The 19,586-nt window shown below is 35.9% G+C and overlaps 2 protein-coding genes across 2 annotated transcripts; both read right to left on the bottom strand.

Moving 5' to 3' along the window:
- Positions 1 to 2,626: 2,626 nt before the first annotated feature.
- On the bottom strand, positions 2,627 to 3,775 carry LOC147559250 (uncharacterized). Its single transcript, XM_086659154.1, has one exon. The coding sequence runs from the start codon at positions 3,773 to 3,775 to the stop codon at positions 2,627 to 2,629; it is 1,149 nt and encodes a 382-aa protein (XP_086515280.1).
- Positions 3,776 to 10,547: 6,772 nt separating this feature from the next.
- LOC147559249 (cytochrome P450 84A1-like) lies at positions 10,548 to 19,238 on the bottom strand. Its single transcript, XM_086661110.1, has 2 exons — positions 18,210 to 19,238; positions 10,548 to 11,457 (listed from the first exon to the last, which is right to left on the bottom strand). The coding sequence occupies exons 1-2, from the start codon at positions 19,128 to 19,130 to the stop codon at positions 10,834 to 10,836; spliced, it is 1,545 nt and encodes a 514-aa protein (XP_086517236.1). The 5' UTR covers positions 19,131 to 19,238; the 3' UTR covers positions 10,548 to 10,833.
- Positions 19,239 to 19,586: the final 348 nt, after the last annotated feature.

The raw sequence follows: 19,586 nt of genomic DNA, 5'->3' as shown, positions 1-19,586 counted from the left end.
TGTTTGTTTGTGAGAAATCTCCAAGCCATTTTTGCTATAAGAGATTCATTGACCTCCTTTAAAGATCTTATGCCTAGGCCTCCATGCTTTTTAGAACTTGTTATTATATCCCAATTGATAAAATGTATCTTCCTATCATGTATCCCATGTCCCCACCAAAATGATCTTTCTTCCCTCTCTAATTGATTAAGTACACCTTGTGGTAATAGTTGATAGCTAAATGGATACACACAGAATGGACTTAATACTGATTTTATAAGTACTGTCCTACCTGCCTGTGATATAAATTTTTGTTTCCATCCTGCTAGAGTTTTCTTAAATTTGTCCTGTAGCCAATCAAAACTCTTTATTCTATTACCTGGTTTTAGAATTAGAGCTCCAAGATACTTTGCTTGGTCCGTCATGATGGGTGCTTTCAATGTATTGACAAACTGTTGTTTGAGATCACAGGTGACTCCAGAGCTAAAGTAAATGGATGATTTTTCGTAATTCACTGCCTGTCCTGAAAACCTGGAATATAATTCCATAAATTCTATAATAGAAGTGAGATTAGCTGATGTTGCCTTACCAAAAATTATCAAATCATCTGCAAACAGAAGGTGTGAGATTGAAGGACAAGATGAATTTATTTTGTATCCTGTAAACAAACAATTTGACTCATAGTAATAAATAAGAAGGGAGAGGGCCTGAGAGGTAAGGATAAAAAGGTAAGGGGATAAGGGGCATCCTTGACGAAGGCCCCTTGTGCCCCTGAAATTACCGTAAAGTCGACCATTTAGCTGAATGCTAAATTTAGGTGTTGTGATACACTGTAAAATGAGATTGAGAAAGGGGCCAGACAGGCCCATGGCTTTAAGCACCAATGCCAAAAACTCCCAACTTACTCGATCATATGCTTTGGCCATATCCATTTTTAGACAAAATCCCCCATTTATGGCACGAGATCCATTCATTAAGTGTAAAACCTCCTGGGTGATTACTATGTTATCTAAAATTTGCCTATTGGGGACAAATGCATTTTGTGTCCACATGATATTATCTTCTAGGAAAGGTTTCAACCTATTTGCAATTATCTTCATGATGAATTTGTAAATGGAAGTGCACAGTGAGATAGGTCTGAACTCTGAAGCGCAACTCGGAATCTTGACCTTAGGAATTAATGCTAACGTGGTTTTGTTGAGGGTTGGATCAATCATACCCGTGAGGAAAATGTTCTGAATATACCCTATGAGATCGTTGCCTATTGTGTCCCAGTTGACTTGAAAATATTCACATGGAAGTCCATCTGGACCTGGACTCTTGTTAGATTCCATCTTCATGACCACATCTTTAATTTCCTCTGCTGTTGGGATTCCTGAGATGGCGCTTAATTGTTCAGCTGGAATTACTTTATATGCACCCAAGATTTCCATTGGTGGTTGAATGACCTGTTCAGCTGTAAACAAATTCTGAAAGAAATTAATTAGTTCGTTAGCTATTTCATTCTCGTTAGAAGTAATGTTGCCAGACTGTGTTTTTATCTGATTGATCTTATTCTTTTGTTTTCTAATTGACATGGATGTATGGAAAGCTCTTGTATTTCTGTCCCCATTAGCAGCCCATTTGAGTCTTGATCTTTGTTCACATTTTGTCCTTTCTACCTCCTCTAGGTAAATAATCTCTTCTTGAATTTGGCTTTCTACTTCTAAAGATAATGTTGACGGTTGGAGTGCCTGAATAGTTAAAAGTCTTTGTCGGAGTGCCTTTAGTCTGTCCTTTATTATCCCAAACGATCTTTTACTCCAAATTAATAGTGATGATTTAACCGATTTTGCCTTTTCATAAAATGTTCCTGTTGCCGATTCCCAATTTGATGAAAATGTTTCTCTATATTCTTGGTGGTGTGTCCAATATTTTTCGAACTTTTCAATTGTGGGGACTGTTTGACCTTGCACTTTCAATTTTAGAAGGATCGGGGCATGGTCACTTGCATATCTCGGAAGGTGAAAAACTCCTGAGTTTGGAAAGGTTAATAACCAGTCTGATGATACCATGGCTCTATCGAGTCTCTCTTGGGTCAGATGATGACGATCTCTATTATTTGACCACGTGAAAGCAGGTCCGTTGAAACCCAAATCGATTAGACCACTCTGTCGGATGAATGATTGGAAATGATTCATAAACGAATTTGGATGATTGCCCCCTCTCTTTTCTGATGCTTGACCGATTGCATTCATATCTCCGATACAGCAATAAGGATTTGTAACTGAAGAAAGAATTAGCAAGAAATTAGTCCAAAAAGATATTCTATCTTGCATATGAGGAGGACAATAAATGGCGAATAAATCCCAATCCATATTTAAATTATAATCATGAATAGTAGCATGAATTAGATTGACATCAGAGGAATTAATACTAATGTTGATATTATCTGTCCAAGCTAAATATAGGCCACCACTTCTGCCTTGGGATAGAACTTGGCGATAATTATTATATCCTAGATTAAGTAAAAAAGGAAAATTACACGAATAAGAAAGCTTAGTTTCAGAAATAAATATAATATCCGGCCTAGTGGCCTTCAGGAACTGATAAAGAGCATTTCTTGTCGGGGTGTTCCCCATTCCCCGACAATTCCACGCAAAAATGCTCATTCCTCCATCGGCTTTGAGGTAGCCGTGACCTGTTCTGCATTGTTTCTAGTTGCGTTCTGTCTGGCAAGTCGTTTGTGAGGCCTGATTCCTTCCATCTTGTCAATTGAGATATTCTGATTTTGTACTTGTACTTCATAAAGATTATTATTTTCCAAATCATAAGAGGAAGAGGCCTGATTTGTGGGTCTGGTTCTTTTGGTAGAATTGAGATGATCGAGGATGTCTCCAAAACTTTCGTTTAGAGACACCCGGCGATCTTTCTCTGGTTCGTCTATATTCCCTAAAGGACCAGGTCCTAAAATTCCATTTGAATATGTGTTGCTAGTACTTCCAAAAGATTCTATTTCTTTGTTGTTTCCACCTTTGGACATATTTACTTTGAATTTATCAGAATATTTTGGTATCATGCTAGATGTAAGTTTGGATCGTTGACTCTCTGATAGATTCATCTTAAGGAGGTCTCCTATAAGAAGGATTATAGGGCAAAATGTGAAAGTATGTCCTATTCGGCCACAAGAATTACAAAAACGAGGCAATCTTTCAAAACGTAATTCAACTGATATTAATTGGTGGTTAGATATAGTGAGATTAATCCTGTTTGGCAAAGGCTCGGCAATAGTGATTTCCACTCTGACCCTCCCGAATACTGTCCATTTAGAAACGTCATCCGGTGTTGTTGGTTGATATCGTCCTATTGTTGAAGCGAGTCTGTTGACGTTCGTACTGTTAAGGTGTTTCATCGGGATTCCGTGCATTTGAACCCAAAACCATACTTTGTCAAATGTATGATTAATTGGTGCGACCTGAGAATTACATTCCTGTAATACTATTAGTTCATCCATAATCACCCAAGGTGAACGAGCAATTGCCAATTCCAATTCTGTTCCTGTAGCAAACCGGATTAAGAAATGGTTTTCTTTGATTTCTGTAAGCGTGAATTTATTTGGCCCATAAAGCACCCTAGAGAGTCTGATCATGGCCTGGTTAGTGTCTATTCTCTTGTCACTGCAAAATTTGAGGACCCCATGTTTGATGACCGACTGTTCCAGACTAAGAGATTCAAATCCCTCAACTGTTTGAACCGATGGTTCGTCGGTCGTTAATTCTTCAAGTTGTTGCAATAGTTCTGAATTTGTAGCATCCATGATGAATCAAAGGAGAAAGAAGAAGAAAGGAGATTAAAAATAATGAAAAGAGACTCAATCTCAACCAAATTAAAACAAGAACGAAGAGGAAGAAAGACAGAAAGTTGTGACTGTTCGCCGGTAACCGAAAGGAACCGACCGAAACTGCTCAAAAACCAATTTGTAAAAAGTAAATCGCCACCAGAATTGGTGGTGCCGGAAAGGGAAGTTAACTGTCTCCGCTACAGAGCAATTCTTTTAGTCCGATGATAGTTCCATTTATTTGTGGGAGGAGAAAGTGGTCAAAATATAAAATATGTGGAAGAAATCTTCTTACTCTTTTTTCTCTCTCTATCTTTCTATCTCCACAGTTTTACCGCATTGGGGGTTAGATTATTGGTGGTAAAATCTTTAGAGGAAGTGAAAGAAAATTATTATTAAGATCGTCATTTCAAATCAATTACTAAACTACGTTATTGGACAAAAGGTGGAGTTCTTCGAAATGTTCCGATAGGTGGTGGTTGTCGAAAATCAAAGAAATCGAAACAAAAAGCGAATCATGATCTTGTTGATGAAAGGGTAATTTTGAAGATGGGTTATTTCTAGAATCTGAAAGTTTTAGTAGTTTTGATGATGATGAATGGTTCAGAAATTCCAAACAGAATTAATTCAGATTATCAAGGATTATGTGATTTCCAAGGATCAGTAATTGATTCTGATGTTGTTGATGTTGTTATTATTGATTAATTGATCTTCTCAGAAGAGTTCTGATGTTGGTGGTATCATGATATGCGGCTTTACCAAGGATGATTAATCTGTTAATGCTGAAAACCAAGATGCCCCAAATTAGGGCAACGGTTCTATTTAAATAGAAGAAGAACAGAGGAATTACACATGAGTCCAAAACAAGTACAAGACATACGAGAAAGTCCCTAACAAAACACAATGTGTAGAAGACACCCTCACCTAACTATTTTGTTTACATTAACACCCCCCCTCAAGCCGAACGGCCATTAACGAGTGAGAGCTTGAATCTCAATTCATTAAACCTTGGTGATGGCAATCCTTTGGTGAAAATGTCTGCAACTTGAGATTCTCCTGGAAGATAGTTCACCCTGATATTGCCAGCCTTAACTTGTTCTCGAACAAAGAAGAAATCAATGGCAACATGCTTGGTTTTCGAGTGTAGAATAGGATTAACAGAGAGATAAGTAGTGCTGATGTTATCACAATAGATTACTGGAGTAGAAGAAGAAGGAATACCCAATTCAAATAGCAAGTTTGTCAACCAACGAACCTCAACACAAGTGTGAGAAACTGCTCGAAATTCAACCTCTGTTGACGATCTCGCAACTGTTGGTTGAGTCTTAGATGTCCACATAATGAGGTTTGGACCAAGAAATACACAAGAACCAGTGGTAGAACGTCGATCATCCGGCGAGCCAGCCCAATCCGCATCAGAATAGCCGAGAATCTGATGACTTATTGCTCGCCGGAAACAGAGACCATTAGAAATAGTACCCTTAAGGTATCTAAGGATTCTTTTGGCTGTAATTAGATGAATTGATGAAGGTCGACTCATAAACTTAGATACCTGATTGACAGAGTAGGCTATGTCTGGTCTTGTGATTGTCAAGTATTGGAGAACACCTACTAGACTTCGAAAAGGATGAGGATCCTCCAATGGTGTTCCATCTGACTTTGAAAGTTTAGTACCAGTGATTGCTGGAGTTGACACTGGTTTTGAAGATTGAAGCCCAAATCGATGAAAAAGGTCATTGATGTATTTCGTCTGAGTTAAGAGAAGTGAGTTATCATCTCGAATGGCTTCCAAACCCAAGAAATAGTGCAAATTCCCCATATCAGTCATATCGAATTGATTCTTTAGTTTTTGAATGAGGGTCTGAATAACTGAAGAAGACGAGCCTGTGATGATTATATCATCAACATAAAGAAGCAAAATAGTGAGTGAATTCGAATTTCGAAGAAAGAACATCGAGGAATCAGAAATTGATTGAATAAACTTGAATTGTAGAAGACAGTCACTAAATCTTGTATGCCAAGCCCTAGGTGCTTGCTTTAGCCCATACAAGCTTTATGTAGTTTACAGACATGATTTGGTGATGATGGATCGACGAACCCCTTTGGTTGATTCATGTAAACACTTTCTTCCAAATCTCCTTGCAGAAATGCGTTCTTAACATCCATTTGATGAATGCCCCAATTTCCCGAAACAGCAAGAGAGAGAACAGTACGAATTGTTTCTGGTCGAACCACTGGGCTGAAGGTTTCAGCATAGTCAATCCCAGGCTGTTGAGTGAATCCTCGAGCGACAAGACGAGCTTTGTATCGAAGAACAGATCCATCGGGATTCTGTTTGACCTTATAGATCCATTTTGAATCAACAATATTCATTGACGGATTTCTAGGAACAAGCGACCAGGTGTTATTCTTGTGTAATGCTCGAATTTCCTCTTCCATTGCTTGATTCCAGTGAGTAATTTTGGAAGCTTGATTAAATGTTGTAGGTTCCTGAAACTTAAAATCCAAAGAAGAAATGTTAGTAGTAAGAAGTATTTTGGGCTTTCGTGTTCCATCTCGACTCCGAGTTATCATAGGATGAGTTGAAGAAGGAGGTAAAGAGGGAATTTGGGAATTAGGGTTAACTGCAACAGTAGTCGTAGATGGAATAGAATAGGAAGAAGGAGAAGTGGTAGTGCCAGGTGGAGGGACCACCACAGTAGGCGTGACAGCTGGGACAGACTGTGAGGGAGTAGTGGAGACAATTGGAGCAGTCTGAGAGGGGTCGTTTTGTCGAGGGACCACTGACACTTGGGGGACAGACGGACGTTGAAGTGGAGAGAGAGGTGGTCTCGTACCATGTGGTCCAGAAGGGACCACATTCTCAAAACCAGGTGGAATACGAGGAGAGGTCATAGAGACAGAACCGTTGGTGGATAACGATTGAGGTGGACGGTTCAGATTAGAAGATGGTGGAGTGGAATCAACGGTCCAATTTAAAATTAGGGGATTAGAAGATTTGGGCGGAAAAATTGAATTGGGTGAAGAAGAAGATGAACTGTGAGAAGAGGAAGAACAGGGAAAGAGGGTTTCATCAAAAATTACATTTCTAGAAATGTAAATTCGAGATGAGTTTTCATCAAGACAGAGATAACCTTTATTATTAGGGCTGTATCCTAAGAAGATACATGGAAGAGTTTTGTTGTCAAGTTTAGAGGAACGATAAGGGCTCAAGAGAGGGTAGCATCTGCAACCAAATATCCGAAAAATTGAGTAATCCGGTTTTGTATTGAATAGGACTTCATAAGGGGATTTGTAGTGTAGGACCGATGAAGGGAGTCTATTGATTGTAAACACAGAAGTCTGAAAGGCTGCTGGCCAGAAAGTTTTGGGAAGAGAAGATTGATGGAGAAGGCAGAGAGAAGTTTCAACAATGTGCCTGATTTTGCGCTCAGCAACCCCATTTTGTTGTGGGGTGTGAGGGCAAGATCTCCTGTGATGAATACCATTTTGAATAAGAAAATTTGAAAATTCTTTGCTTATGTATTCACCCCCACCATCTGATTGAAGAACTTTTATAGGTTTTGAGAATTGATTTTCGACAAAGATTTTGAAGTTTTTAAAATGTGTTGAAACTTCAGATTTGTGTTTCATAAAGTAAACCCAAGTGAATCTCGTATAGTCATCTATTAAGAGCAGCATAAATCGAAATCCAGAAGATGAAGAAACTGGTGATGGCCCCCAAACATCACTGTGAATAATTTCATTAGGGTGAGCAGAAGAGTGAGAAACAGAATTAAAAGGAAGAGCATGATGCTTTCCTGAAATACATCCAATACAAATCGATTTGTTAATCTTAGATGAAATTACAAGTATTACATCATTGCTAATTAGGTAATTCAAACTTTTCTGATGAAGATGAGCTAATCGATGATGCCAGACATCAGGAGAAGCTTTAGAGCTAGCAGACATGGTTTGAACAAAAAGAGAGAGAGGTGAAACAGGGGCTGAGGAAAGACGAAATAATCCGTCTTCAATCGTGCCTGCGAGCAGAGTCTTCCTTGTGAGAAGATCATGGACATTGAAACCACGACGATTAAACACAACTTCACAGTTGAAATCACGTAGGAGACGAGAAATAGATATTAGATTCTTTTTGAAAGAAGGAACAATTAGGACATTTTTAAGAGTAAAAGAAGGAGTGAGATGATAATTACCAACACCAGAGACAGAAGCAGCTATACCATTACCAACAAAAACATTTTTAGGAGGATGAATATCAGATCTAGACGAGAGAGAAGCTGTATCAGATGCTATGTGAGATGTAGCACCTGAATCCACATACCAATGAGGATCAGGAGAGAGAGAGTCGATCCCAAGAGCAGCAAAAGATGAGGAAAGATCATTTTGACGAGTCAGATGATAACATTGGTGTGCTGAATGACCAACACGACCACAATATTGACAAACCAGAGGAGGACGATCTGGTGGTCGACCAAGAACAGAAGAGGAGTAGCCTCCTCCACCACGACCAGAGTAGCCTCCTCGACCACGGTTACTTTTAGTGTAGCCTCCTCGACCACGACCTCGATAAGTGTTTGTGAATGAAGGTGAAGAAGAAGGAGAAGAAGAAGGAGGAGGAGGAGAGTGAGAGTAGAGAACAGTTGGTTGGGAGACATTGGATTGAAGAAGTTGAAGACGAAATTCATGAGTTAGGAGTTGAGAATGAAGTTCAGAGAATGTTGGAGGTATTAATCTTGTGGTAATGGAGGTGACAAAGCCTTCATATTCAGGGCCAAGGCCATAAAGAACTATTAGCACTAGCTCCTCATCATTAACTGGATGACCTATAGCAGCAAGAGAGTCTGTGATTCCTTTCAGACGAAGAAGAAATTCAGAAACAGAGAGAGAGCCTTTCTTAGATGTTTGAAGTTGGAGTTTTAGATTCATGAGACGAGCAGAGTTGAATGAAGAAAAGGAACGTTCTAATGAATCCCATACAGCACGAGAGGAGGTTAACCCAAGGACTTGAGTGAGTATGGGTTCAGTGAGAGTGGCATTAAGCCAAGAGAGGAGCATTTGATCAACTCTGTACCAGTAAGTATAATCTGGATTAGGAAGAGAAACAGAGGTACCTGATTCAGATGATGAAGGAAGGAACTCAGGTGGAGGAGGATAGGTGCCATTAACAAATTTGTAAAGGTCTTGAGAATGCAAGATTGGAAGGAGCTGACTCTTCCAGAGAAGGTAATTTGTGTTGTCTAAACGAATGGAAACAAAATTGGAGATATTGGTGAGGGTGGGAAGAGTAGAAACATTTGAAAAAGGTGATGAAGAAGGAGCAATAGGAGAAGAAGCTTGAATGGGAGTGTCAGCCATTGAGGCAAAGAAAAATGAAGAAGAAGACGAGATGAAAAACACAAGACCCAAAAAGGATTTAGGAAGATGGCTCTGATACCATGTTAATGCTGAAAACCAAGATGCCCCAAATTAGGGCAACGGTTCTATTTAAATAGAAGAAGAACAGAGGAATTACACATGAGTCCAAAACAAGTACAAGACATACGAGAAAGTCCCTAACAGAACACAATGTGTAAAAGACACCCTCACCTAACTATTTTGTTTACATTAACATAATCTACTACAACAATGGCAGTTGAGATGAATGTAAATTAGAATTTTCTTTATTATTCGTATTTTGTGGACCTTTAGGGTCCTTTCATCCGTGATCTTTAAGATCCTTTTATCTTTTGACCTTTAGGGTCATTTTATCGAGTCGGTGTCTAGTCCCATTTCTTTCTTTTCATGAGGCACTTTGCATTTAAAGGTATGTAACTCTCATGAAGTTTTCAGAGGAGAGAAATAATTATGATCATCCATGTAACAATGCGATTTAATCGCTTATGAATGAAATTTGTTTCGCTTGGTTTCGAAAAAAAAAAAATTAGGGATACTCTTTTTTTTTTTTAATTTAATATTAAGGAAACCCCATTTTTTGTACTTCAAATTAAGTACGAAAATACCTCTAATCTCATTGTTTCTTTTTTTCTTCGATCTTTTATACCTCTTCGATGTTATATTTATCAACGTATGTTTGTTTTTCATAGTTTTCTTTCTCTTATCTATTTTTTTTAATTTATCAACAACATTTATCGAAAATTTAAAATTGATAAATCACAACAATTAGAAATAAAAATCGTAATCTCTAAGAAAATTTTTAACTTCCCATTCGTTTTTTATTTTATGTTAAAATTGATGTATGTAACCCATTTGAAGAAAACCTCTTGATATCTATTGTTCTTTCTATTAATTATAACTCGTATACATTCAAAAAATACAAATGAAAATTGAATATACTATATGTCGGTCAAAGTGACATGAAAGGGAAGAAAAGAAAATACAATATGTCGGTCGTTGTGATTTATCAATTTTAAATTTTCGACAAATGTTGTTGGTAAATTAAAAAAAATGGATAAGAGAAAAAATATTATGAGAAACGAAAATACGTTGATAAGCATATCATCGAAGAGGTATTAGAGATCGAGGAAAAAAAAGAAACAATAAAAAAAATGGGATTTTTGTACTTTTAAGTACAAAATAGGGGGTTTCCCTAATATCCAATTAAAAAAGGGAGTATCCCTAATTGGACATTAGGAATGATGAGGTATCGCTAAATACCCCTAATCTTAATTGTTGGTCTGCCTAAACACCACTATTAATAAAACTATGTAGGAAACCAAATTTTCAACAAAAAAAAATGTAGGAAACCAAATGAAATATTAAATTGTTATTCCTTAATTAATAGTAAAATACGCACATACATAAAAACGTCACACCCACAAATAAGAAAGACGAAATTGATAAGTACCATCTCAAAATAGAATAGTTTTAATCGCCAGATTGGGAGACAGAGACACTAGTGGTACATTTAAGCTCACTTGATGTTTGTATTTCAGAAATTGAGCTTAAAAATCTCATTTAAGGCCCCAACGTCTCCAATTTTGCAAATCGGAACCGGATGAAATCACGATAAACAACAATTCTATTGTGTTTTAGGTTTAGGACAATGGACAAGTCAAACGTGGACTTGGAACTGCAATAAGTCGAACCTCTCTTGGTGCAGCGAGTCCAAACATATCATTCATCTTTAAGTCACTAGGTTTCATTCCATTAGGTAATTCCCATGAGAAGCAATGAAGGAGATGTGCCACGGCTAATTCTAAACCATATAAACCAAGTTGCATGCCAGGGCAAGATCGCCTACCCGACCCGAATGGTAAGAACTCAAAGTTACCTCCTTTAAAATCAGCTGCTCCTTCATTAAGGAACCTTGATGGTTTAAATGCATCTGCGTCAACCCAACTGTCTTTATCTCGACCGATAGCATAAATGTTGATCATGACCCTGGATCGGGCGGGTATGGTGTACCCGGAAATTTCGGTTTCTTGAGAATTTTCATGGAGGAGAAGTGGAACTGGTGGGTGAAGTCTAAGTGTTTCCTTGATAGCACATTTAAGGAATGTGAGCTTTTCCATATCACTCTCTTGGACTCTACTATTCAAGCCCACTACCTGTTTGAGTTCATCTTGCACTTTTTTCAGATCTTCTGGGCTGTGCATTAATTCAGCTATGGCCCATTCTATTGCAGATGCTACTGTTTCTGTCCCTCCGAACATCACATCCTGTTCATTATAATTAATTCCATTAGTCATTTATAACTTTGGAGAAAGGAAATAGTTGATATCAGTCTTTTCATGACATTTAGGTATTTAGCAATTCGCCTCTAATAGTATTGGTATAACAATTTCCACGGCATATAGTGCAACTCCATATATTTCAATGGACATTATTGTTCTTCTCTACTTTAAGTAATTTAGGATCAATATGCTCCCATTAGCTATTATTTTCAGAAATACATAGTTTAAAATCATTTACTTAATTTCTCAAATTTTGACAAAGTGCATATATTTCAATGAGTTTTCTGGCTTAGGTATGTGTCACTCGTTAAGGGTCATTGTCTCTTTTGAGACATATCATCTTCGGGTGATTTATATTTAGGAACATGAACCACATTTGTTTCTAATTTGATAGACTCTTCAGGAGAATTCCTATATAAAATTGTTCCTTTAGTGTCCGGTAGTATATGTCACTTTGATCAACCCTGATCATTTTCCTTGACCTTTTTTCATATATGAGCATATTACGCTTTGGAAAATATCAATATTTCGAGGAAGCAAATTCTCCTTATATTAATTCCAAATGAGAGAAACTTGATACTTTTCAAGTATTTTACGACATTGAGTATACAATTTTCTCCTCCTAATGTCGATAGATTTTCGTTTAATTGGGCGCACATACTTCAAGGATGTGACAAGAAAAAAAAAATCAATTGGTTCAGGCAAATTTTGATTTCTATTTTCATATCATATGGTCTGCAGGACCAAAATTGTTATCTAATCATAACTTCAGGTGTGAGCAATTTGTTCAAATATCACAACTTCAGGTGTGATTGATTGCATGCGAGATATATCATCTCCATGTGATTTTTTTTTTCTTTTATTAAAATTCATCATCATTTTTTCTTTGGGTATACAACTTCAAGTGTAATTGGAAAGCGGATATCCTAGCGTCCTAATGTACAAAGATGCAAACAAAATATTATCACCACTTGCAATGCAAGTGCAACCAAAACTTTGATATCGTATTCTCTTTAAAAGAATTTCACAAAATTTGGTTGTCTTCCATGATGAAGAAATTTGTCAAAGTTAATCAAATTATATTTTGGTATAGTAAAATGAGATTCTCAATTTTGTCACTCTATCTCCAATATGAACTCGGTGTAGGATTTTTCTTACCACCGTTTAATTATAATCCTTTAATAATCAATGGAAAATAATTTCAATACTGGAAAATTAACATTTGTCATTCTTCAGGAATACACAGACAAATTTGATTTCTCAAGGGTTTAACCTTTTTGTTTTTTTTGACAATTTACCAACTCATAAGGGAAATATCTTTTCATCATTTGAGATTTTTTTTCTTACTCTAGCAATTATTTTAAAATTGTCTACATTTGAAGAAGTATATACACCAAACTTCAGGTTTGGTAATCTCATATACAAATAGATGTTTCAATTTGATCTTAACCAAATTTTGATGGTTAAATTTCCTCTTTGGAAAAATCTTCATTAATAGATCAAAATATGCACTCATGATATATTCATACAAAATTAAACATTAGTTATGAAAGTAATATCAATTATTTATTTTAGGCATAACTTACCTTGACCTTACCATTGAATAAATTGTATTGCTATTCATATTAGTTTGCAATACCAACTTTTTCATCATTATCATCTACTTAATTTTAATATTCTTTTGATATGATTCACTATGCCTCAACAATCACAAAATCAATGGTTAGATATAAATAAGAATAAGAAGTTTGGAAATTTAACAAAGAGAGCTTATATACCTTTTAACTTTCCAATTACAATTGACCAAACTTACCCATGTTTCATTTGTTTGTATCTTGATCAATAAGTGGAAAATTTATTCTTCCCTTTGATCATAGAGCAATTCGTGCTGATAACGTGTTGTGAAAAATAAAGGAGGGAAGAAGAAAGACAATGGAAATATATTAACCAAGAGATTGGAGACAAGAAGAAGTAGATTTATATTCATATGTTTGTAGAGAATTTCTCTACTTTGGTACATTGGTATATTGAGTACTATGATACATTGGTTTGATCCATCTTCTTCATTAGCAAGAAACCTCTTTATATAGACATTTAGCTAGATGAGTTACATAACCAATAGTCACACAATAATTGTGTTTGAATACAAATAGTGGTGGAGAACTTATGGTGACGGGAGTTACAAAGGGTGGTGGTCATCCACCATAAATCAAAGATTTATAACACTTTTGTGTTTTTCTATGTATTAACTCATTCGTCAGACAAAAAATTTCCAATAATACTATTTTGTCCTTTTCTTCTTCTATTTTCATTTTTGTCCTTTTTATTTTTTGCTTTTTATTTTCAACTCTTTATCTTCATCTACATCATCCTCATTTATTCCATTAAACACCTTCAAAAGGGAAAAAAAACACAATTCTTTTTTTTGTATTGTATTTCGTAATATATCTTGTAAATTATAAGTCTTTCTCTCTTTATCTCCTTTAAAATCTCCATCAATGGTCTTCACAAATTTTTATTGTTAAACTCCGTCTCTTTTATTTTCTTTCCTTTTCTCTTTCTCTCTTAATGTTTCCATTAAAGTTCAATCACAGTTTTGTTTAAATACATAGACCAAATCTGGTATATCCAAAAGGAAACTTTGTCCATTTTGGTAAAAAATAGAAGATCTAATTATCATCTAATGATAGTTTTGAGTTATTTGGTATATAATCTATATCATAAAACAGAAGGGAAAAACACTGACTGTGACAAACATCCTTTTTAATAAATGATATTGTCTAGAAGCCCTTCACAAAATTCAAAATATAGTTCTTCTTAGAAATAAAATAATCTATTTAAAAAAAATAATCGCGTCCTTCTTAGAAATAAAATAACTAATTTAAGAAAAAATAAACAAAAGAAATTGTAAGGATTAAAACAGAAAATTTAAATTTCCCCCTCTCTCAATAAAATAACTAATTTAAGAAAAACTGAACAAAAGAAAATAAACATTAAGTTGAACACCGAAAAGTTAGAGTATCAAGACTATAGTAATAATAAATATGGAAAGTCAGGTGACATGTTTGAGGAGAGCGCATAGTGCAATACTATGGGACACCTATAGAAGCACTGAGTTAAAATTTCGTCAAATTTGATTGATACAACTGTTCGTGTGGTTATACCCTAGTTAGTTCTGAATTTCTTATTAATCATATATTTGTTTTTCTTTTTTCAATCTTTCTATATTTTGTCTGAGTTGGGGTTTCACAATCTTATATTTGTCTCTCTTCTTTGCTTGTTGTTTTTCGGAGTTAATCTTTAAATTTCAATTTTTGATGACATCCATTAATGGAGCCTCTTTTGTAGAGATGGAAATGGAAGAAGATAAAGATGAAAAGTTAGAAAGGGAGAAAGATAAGAGACTAAAGAAGAAATAAAACGGTAAAAAGACAAAAAGATAGAATTGATAATTTTAAATTTGACTTTCTAGTCAATGCATAAAAAAGAATAAAAGAAAATCATCTCCACATTTATCCAAACTTAGGGGGTTATTCGGATGTTAAAATGGCAAAACCGAGTGGTTTGGATCGGTTTATGGATTTGGTTGACGGATAACCGAACAAACCGAACCAAACCATTTATTGCTATTTTTTATATATTATATATATAAATATAAATGATAGGAATGATGAACGGTTGAGATTTAATAGTTAAATTAGTTCCATGTTCGTTAATATCGTAGCTTAATGCATGTGTAACAGAAGTAAATGGCGTGTAGAGTTGTAGCTTAATTCAATAGTTAAGTTAGTTCCACGTTTTTAAGTCGAAACTGCGAAATTTTATATATGGTAAAATATCACAGGTGGTTCGGTTATCCAACCGATCCAAACCGTTCATGCATAGTTTGGATTGGTAACCGAACCAAACCATGAACGGATTGGTTCGGATTTAGATTTGAAAAAACCGAACCCTTCGGTTTGGACTTTGGATTGACCAAAAAAGTCGGTTATCCAACCGATGTTCACCCCTAATTATAGTAAAACACAATTCACAGGGGAAGTGCGGACTGAACAAGAAGGTGATCCACGCACTCACCTATCCACCAACCCAATGTTAAAACAATATAAATGTTTTAGGCAGCGGTGAAAAACGATAGGAAATACGACAGTGAAAAATGTAATTGACATTAGATCACTAGAGATATCTTTGACTATATCACTTATGTCAAGATATATATTCCTTTCCCTAATCAATGTAGTAATAGGTGTTTGAAGTGAGATTTGAATTTAGGAGAGAGAGAGTCCCCCAATATCGAAACCCTAAACTGCTTGAAACCCCCTCTAAATCCACCATTTCTAACCAACAAATCACACATGCAATCACTTATTCTCACTATACTAACTCCAATAACCTCATAATAGTTCAAATCAAATATCTAATCTCTCAGAAAAGGCTACAATTGTCCCAAGAACCCTAGAAGTCTATTACCATCAATTTCATTATCTTTCTTTCGGCAAATCGAATCAGCAACCGAATATGTGTTGAAGATCACATCTAAAGCAATTTATCCTTCTTCAACAATAATCTCTTCATAACAAACACAACATCCTAAGCTTGACTAAATCAAACTTGGATCCACCAAATAAGAAAACCTTTTGGCAAGAAGGATTACTTGATAAACTAGTCTCTTACTAACACTTTCAATAATAAAGCATCATCAGCCGAAGCTTTTCATCACTCCATTCATCATCATCTTCAACCACGGGGTTCCCTAAATCAGATAGGGTATACACTGCAACAAGCTCTATATGCAAGGGGAGTACATCTAACCTCTCTATATTTTATTCATATTAATAGCCTTAATACTTAGTATCTTCCTAGTTTCTTCATGTGTTAGGGATCTGAATTCTTCATTTCTCTTCTAGCTTTAGTATTTTCATCTTGTATGGCTAATTTACTACTTCACTTAAGTGATAAGCCATGCATCTATAGAGGTCGAGCTTAGAGCTAGTCAAATGGTGTTTGTTTTCATCCCTATTCTGTTAATCGATGTCCTAACCCTAGGTTCAACATCTCTTCCATCTCTATTAAACACAACTTAAACCTCGGATCTTCATCTACCATCATTCATGACTGCACCAAGATAGCTTTTAGCGCCAGGGATCAAAATATGTTTATTTGAATCCATAAATTAACCTTGTGGCTCATGAGTTCGTATCGTTTGTCTTATAAAAGGTTTAATATCAGTATTAACTTACCTTTCGACCCAGGAAGGCACTACAATCCACATAGTTATGTCTATCTTCATAGCCCACCTTTTGTTTCTCATCTCTCAGTTCAATCTATGTCGATTATTTTTGTGGTTGATTTACGATTAGATTTAACTACTTATCCTTATTCCTTAATATGTTCACTTCTGCCCCTCTTTGCAATTCATTTGCGAACATTTGTCGGATTAGCAGGGTTTTTATACTCGGGCTATAACGGCGATCTCATTTTCTAGGTATCTGATCAAATCTTACTTTGTGGAACTTGAGCGGATATGGTCTCTGTATATGGAGAATACTGGCGGGATAACTCGGAATCTTCATTTGATTCCATCTTACAGACATCCTCGTTTCGTTCAGAAACTTTGGGTGTATGTTTTACCCATCTTACATGTTACAGGAATTTCGGTACTAGTTTCATCTTTCAATCTACTGGTAGGACTCTCAAGACTACATTACATATCATCCTCTTGCGGAGTTGGCAGGACTACAAGCTACAGAATGAAGGAAGCTCCACTAATCGAAGCGATATTATGCAAGACCTCATTTCTGTAATTTTGTTCTTTTATTTTGTTTACGGTTATGTATGTTTTTCTAATTTGGATCTTGTAATAGACTTTTAAATTTAATATATTCACTTTCAACAAAAAAAAATAATCAATGTAGTACTAGAAATATATTTATATATAAGATTACAAAATTGCCATGGCATATTTAACATATTTAGGCCGCGGTTTTGGGGAATAAAGAAAAATCTCCGTGAAGTCAATAAACATTGACTTAGGAGTACATTCTCTTTTTAACCCAAAAATTGATTTGATCAAACATTACCCCTATCTTCATCTTCTCTCCCTCTCTCTTATGGTTTTCTCTATCTCTCTCTTTATCTCTCGTTCTCTCACACTTTATCTCTATCTCTCAATGTTTCTCTCTTGATCTCTATCTCTCTTCCTCTCTCACACAGTCACAACTCCGACTAAGGGAAGTAATGTCTTTGCTAGAACCACACCTGAGTAAGGGCTTCTGGCGAAACCTTCTTCGAGGGTTTCGTGGTTGCTCGGCCACAGATTTTTTTTTTTTTTGTCGACCAACCACAACAAAATTTCCTGGCTACTCCGCCACGAAGGCTGGCTGGCCACGAAACTGTGGTGGTGAAGGTGATAAAGAAGATGAAGATTAGGGGCAATGTTTGATCAAGTTAATTTTTGGACTAAAAAAATATGCCTCCAAAAAAATGAAGAAAAAAACATGAAATCCCTAGAGAATTTATTTCACGAAGATTATTCTTTATGCCCAAAAGCGCGACCTATATTGATCTAGGTTTTTTATTTGAGAAGGACAAACTGTGTTTTTTTTTTCAATTGAAAATCTATTTTGCTTTGAGATATATTGGAAGAGATAAAAACCAAAAATTCTCATGATTAAAGAACTTACTAAGTTGTACTTGATTGAATTAGACTATATTATTGCTATTTTACATTTGCTTACCATGATGATGCCTTTGATATTGTCACGACTGAGGGTGATAGAACCCTTTGAATCATCCGATACACCTTTCCCAGCGCTTTCACTATAAATCGCTAGTAATTCATCAACCATATTTGTACTCACATCTGCATCCTCGACCTTCCTCGATTTTCTTTTCTCCAAATGTTCATCGATAATTTTGTCAGTAAAGGTATCGAGTGAGTCACGCGTCTTAACTAGTTTCATGTTTAAACCCTGTGGGTCAACCCAACCCACAAGAGGGAAGAAATCAGCTAAATTAAATGCACCAAATAAGTTTGAAAACTCCTGCATAATGGATATGAATTTTCCTCGACCTTCTAGCACATGAACATCCGACCCAAAAGCTGCTCGGTAAACTATGTTCATAGTGAGGTGAAAAATCAACTCACCCACATTAACGGGCGACCCGGATTGATCCAGGATTGTTCGGACCATAACATCGACTTCCTCCCTAACTGACTTCCATGACTCTTCACGTTTTCTACTAAAAAGCTTCATAACACAAAGCTTACGCATTTGCCTCCAAAACAGGCCGTAGTTGGCAAAGACCATGTCGGATCGGTCATAAGTTAAGTACTTAACGGCGATATTAGCGGGCCGGTCTGAAAAGATGTTATCTTGAACTTGAAGAACTTGACGAGCAATTTCAGGAGTGGAAACAGATATCATATGTAACATACCAATTCGAAGGTGAACGATTCCACCGTATTCTTTACCGAGTTTAGCCAATCCTCTATGAGTGAGTTGGTCCATCATAGACATGTTTCCGACTAATGGTAGACCTTTTGGGCCGGGTGGTAAAGGTAGCTTCCGACGTTTCTTTAGGAAAACTCCTAACAAGAATAACCAAGGAAGTATAAAAACAAGTACCATGAGCCCTGGTTGTAATCCAGACTCCATGACTACTTATTCTCCCCAAAAAAACTCCCTCTCTCTAAGACTTCTCTCTCTCTAAAAACTTCTTTCTCTGTCTCTCTAAGTCTCTATTTGTTTGTAATTTTGAGTTTCTCTTTAGATATTATCGTGCTTTTATATACATATATGCTCACTTTCAATTTAAAAATAAAATATTTAGAATAAGTTGGAAGTGACCTCTTTCAACAAAATAAAAATAAAAATTGGAAGTGACCTACTGACCTGTACTAATGCCAATTAGGGGTCCACACATGTCTAGGGACACATATATAGGGATATCCTAACAGACGTGCTTAGATTCAAGATTTACTTTTTATTGACAAACCATTAACGAAATGTTCTCAATTATGTAATAGTCTACATTATTTGGATATCCTTTTTATCTTTGTTCAATTTGAATTTCGGTAGGTTCAATTTTCGGAAAATTTGATTAAAATCTCC

This window comes from Eschscholzia californica, unplaced genomic scaffold (assembly GCF_041429995.1).
Source record: "Eschscholzia californica isolate CP2 unplaced genomic scaffold, dmEscCali1.0.p SCAF_2, whole genome shotgun sequence".
NCBI classification, from domain to species: Eukaryota; Viridiplantae; Streptophyta; class Magnoliopsida; order Ranunculales; family Papaveraceae; genus Eschscholzia; species Eschscholzia californica.
Note: the sequence above shows the minus strand (reverse complement) of the source record. Positions and strands in the feature narration are given on the sequence as shown.

Excerpts from the sequence above, each read along its gene's own strand:
- LOC147559250 (XM_086659154.1), bottom strand. The coding sequence starts at position 3,775 with ATGGATGCTACAAATTCAGAACTATTGCAACAACTTGAAGAATTAACG.
- LOC147559249 (XM_086661110.1), bottom strand. The coding sequence starts at position 19,130 with ATGGAGTCTGGATTACAACCAGGGCTCATGGTACTTGTTTTTATACTT. Across the intron at positions 11,458-18,209 it reads ATATCAAAGGCATCATCATG|GATGTGATGTTCGGAGGGAC; the intron begins GTAAGCAAATGT and ends TATAATGAACAG.